Source organism: Galeopterus variegatus, unplaced genomic scaffold (assembly GCF_000696425.1).
Source record: "Galeopterus variegatus unplaced genomic scaffold, G_variegatus-3.0.2 Scaffold8896, whole genome shotgun sequence".
Lineage (NCBI taxonomy): Eukaryota > Metazoa > Chordata > Mammalia > Dermoptera > Cynocephalidae > Galeopterus > Galeopterus variegatus.
In genome coordinates this window covers 83,886-85,087 of record NW_007735007.1, presented here as the reverse complement: position 1 = coordinate 85,087, position 1,202 = coordinate 83,886, and the positions used below count along the sequence as shown (strand labels likewise).

Sequence of the window (1,202 nt, the reverse complement as noted above, 5' to 3'; positions counted from 1 at the left end):
TATCAGGCAACTGTCTTCTGGTCAGGTCTTCCTCCCCCACAGAGGACGAAGCTTTCTTACGCATTTCCTTCCTGTTTTCTCTGGTCTCTTCACTTTCAGGAAAGCCTTTAACTCTAAAATGCAAAGCACGATTTGGCTTCCAAAGGGACTTTAAACCTGTGATAAAATGGTACATCAAAGATTCTGACCAGGACTGGGAAGCCACAACACCTGAGAGAAAAAGGTAAGAAGAAAACTAGCAGACTCTATTCTTTGCAACCCAAACTAGGTGCTTTCACCTTTAGAAACCTCTAAAATATACACGCTGAGTTGATGGTGTAGCCACTAGCACCAGCTAGTGGTGAAAATTAACATTACAGACATGCAAGTGTCTGTTCATTTTAAACATGGAGGCTGCGTGCATTTCCTGAAAGGGCTATAAAATGAAATATTTAAGTTGTTTTAAAGCTCAATTGGTAGCAACAGTTTGATGCAGCTGCTTTAAAAATCAGGCTATCAAGCAGACAGACTGATGCAGGCTTCTTGAGTAGAAATATCATGTATCACGTCCAATATCCAGGAGACAATGCTGCCCCCCCCCACCCCGTTTCCACGAGGGTTACCCATTCAGAGTGTGCGGTTAGTTCAGGGATCCAAATTTTCAGAGTCATTAACAGTCTGGAAAGTATCCAGAGAAAATGGCGCCATAATAAGGAGTCTGACAAAAAAAATATGTGAAGTGAGGGAGAGTTGCAACATCTTAACCTGGAAAAGGAGACTCTTCAGAGCTACTATGTTTTATGAGAGATTAGACTTAGTGTGTTGCTCTCTGGGGCACAGAACCCAGATCAGTGGACAGAGTGTACTGGTGAGAGATCTTGGCTAATAGAAAGCATAACTCTAGAGATTCAGAGCTATCCAATACCTGGAAAAGCTGGCGTCCAGTATCTGGAAGGGTCAAAAGGCTCGGATGCAATCATGTGCAATCAGACATCACCTTCAAGGACGCATTCGCTCTTTTCTCCAAGATGTGGCTCAGAGGAAGAGTCGATGTATGCATTAAGTACTTTCTTCCGATTTTCAAAATATTGCAATGAACCAATGTAATATCATTTTGAAAAGTATACTTTATTACAAGAAAATAAAGGGCAGATTTGGGTAAAACAATAAGATCTGGCAAGAATTTCTAAGCTCAGGGAAGTTACTGGATCCCCTTTTAAGCT

The 1,202-nt window shown here is 41.6% G+C and overlaps 1 protein-coding gene across 1 annotated transcript in view; it reads left to right on the top strand.

Annotated features, from left to right (window-relative positions):
- Positions 1–1,202, top strand: part of LOC103608828 (interleukin-18 receptor accessory protein-like) — a 16,622-nt gene that overhangs the window by 8,760 nt on the left and 6,660 nt on the right. Inside the window, exon 4 of the mRNA XM_008593217.1 lies at positions 100–223. Coding sequence (XP_008591439.1) covers positions 100–223 — 124 coding nt within the window. The remainder of the gene's footprint in view (positions 1–99; positions 224–1,202) is intronic.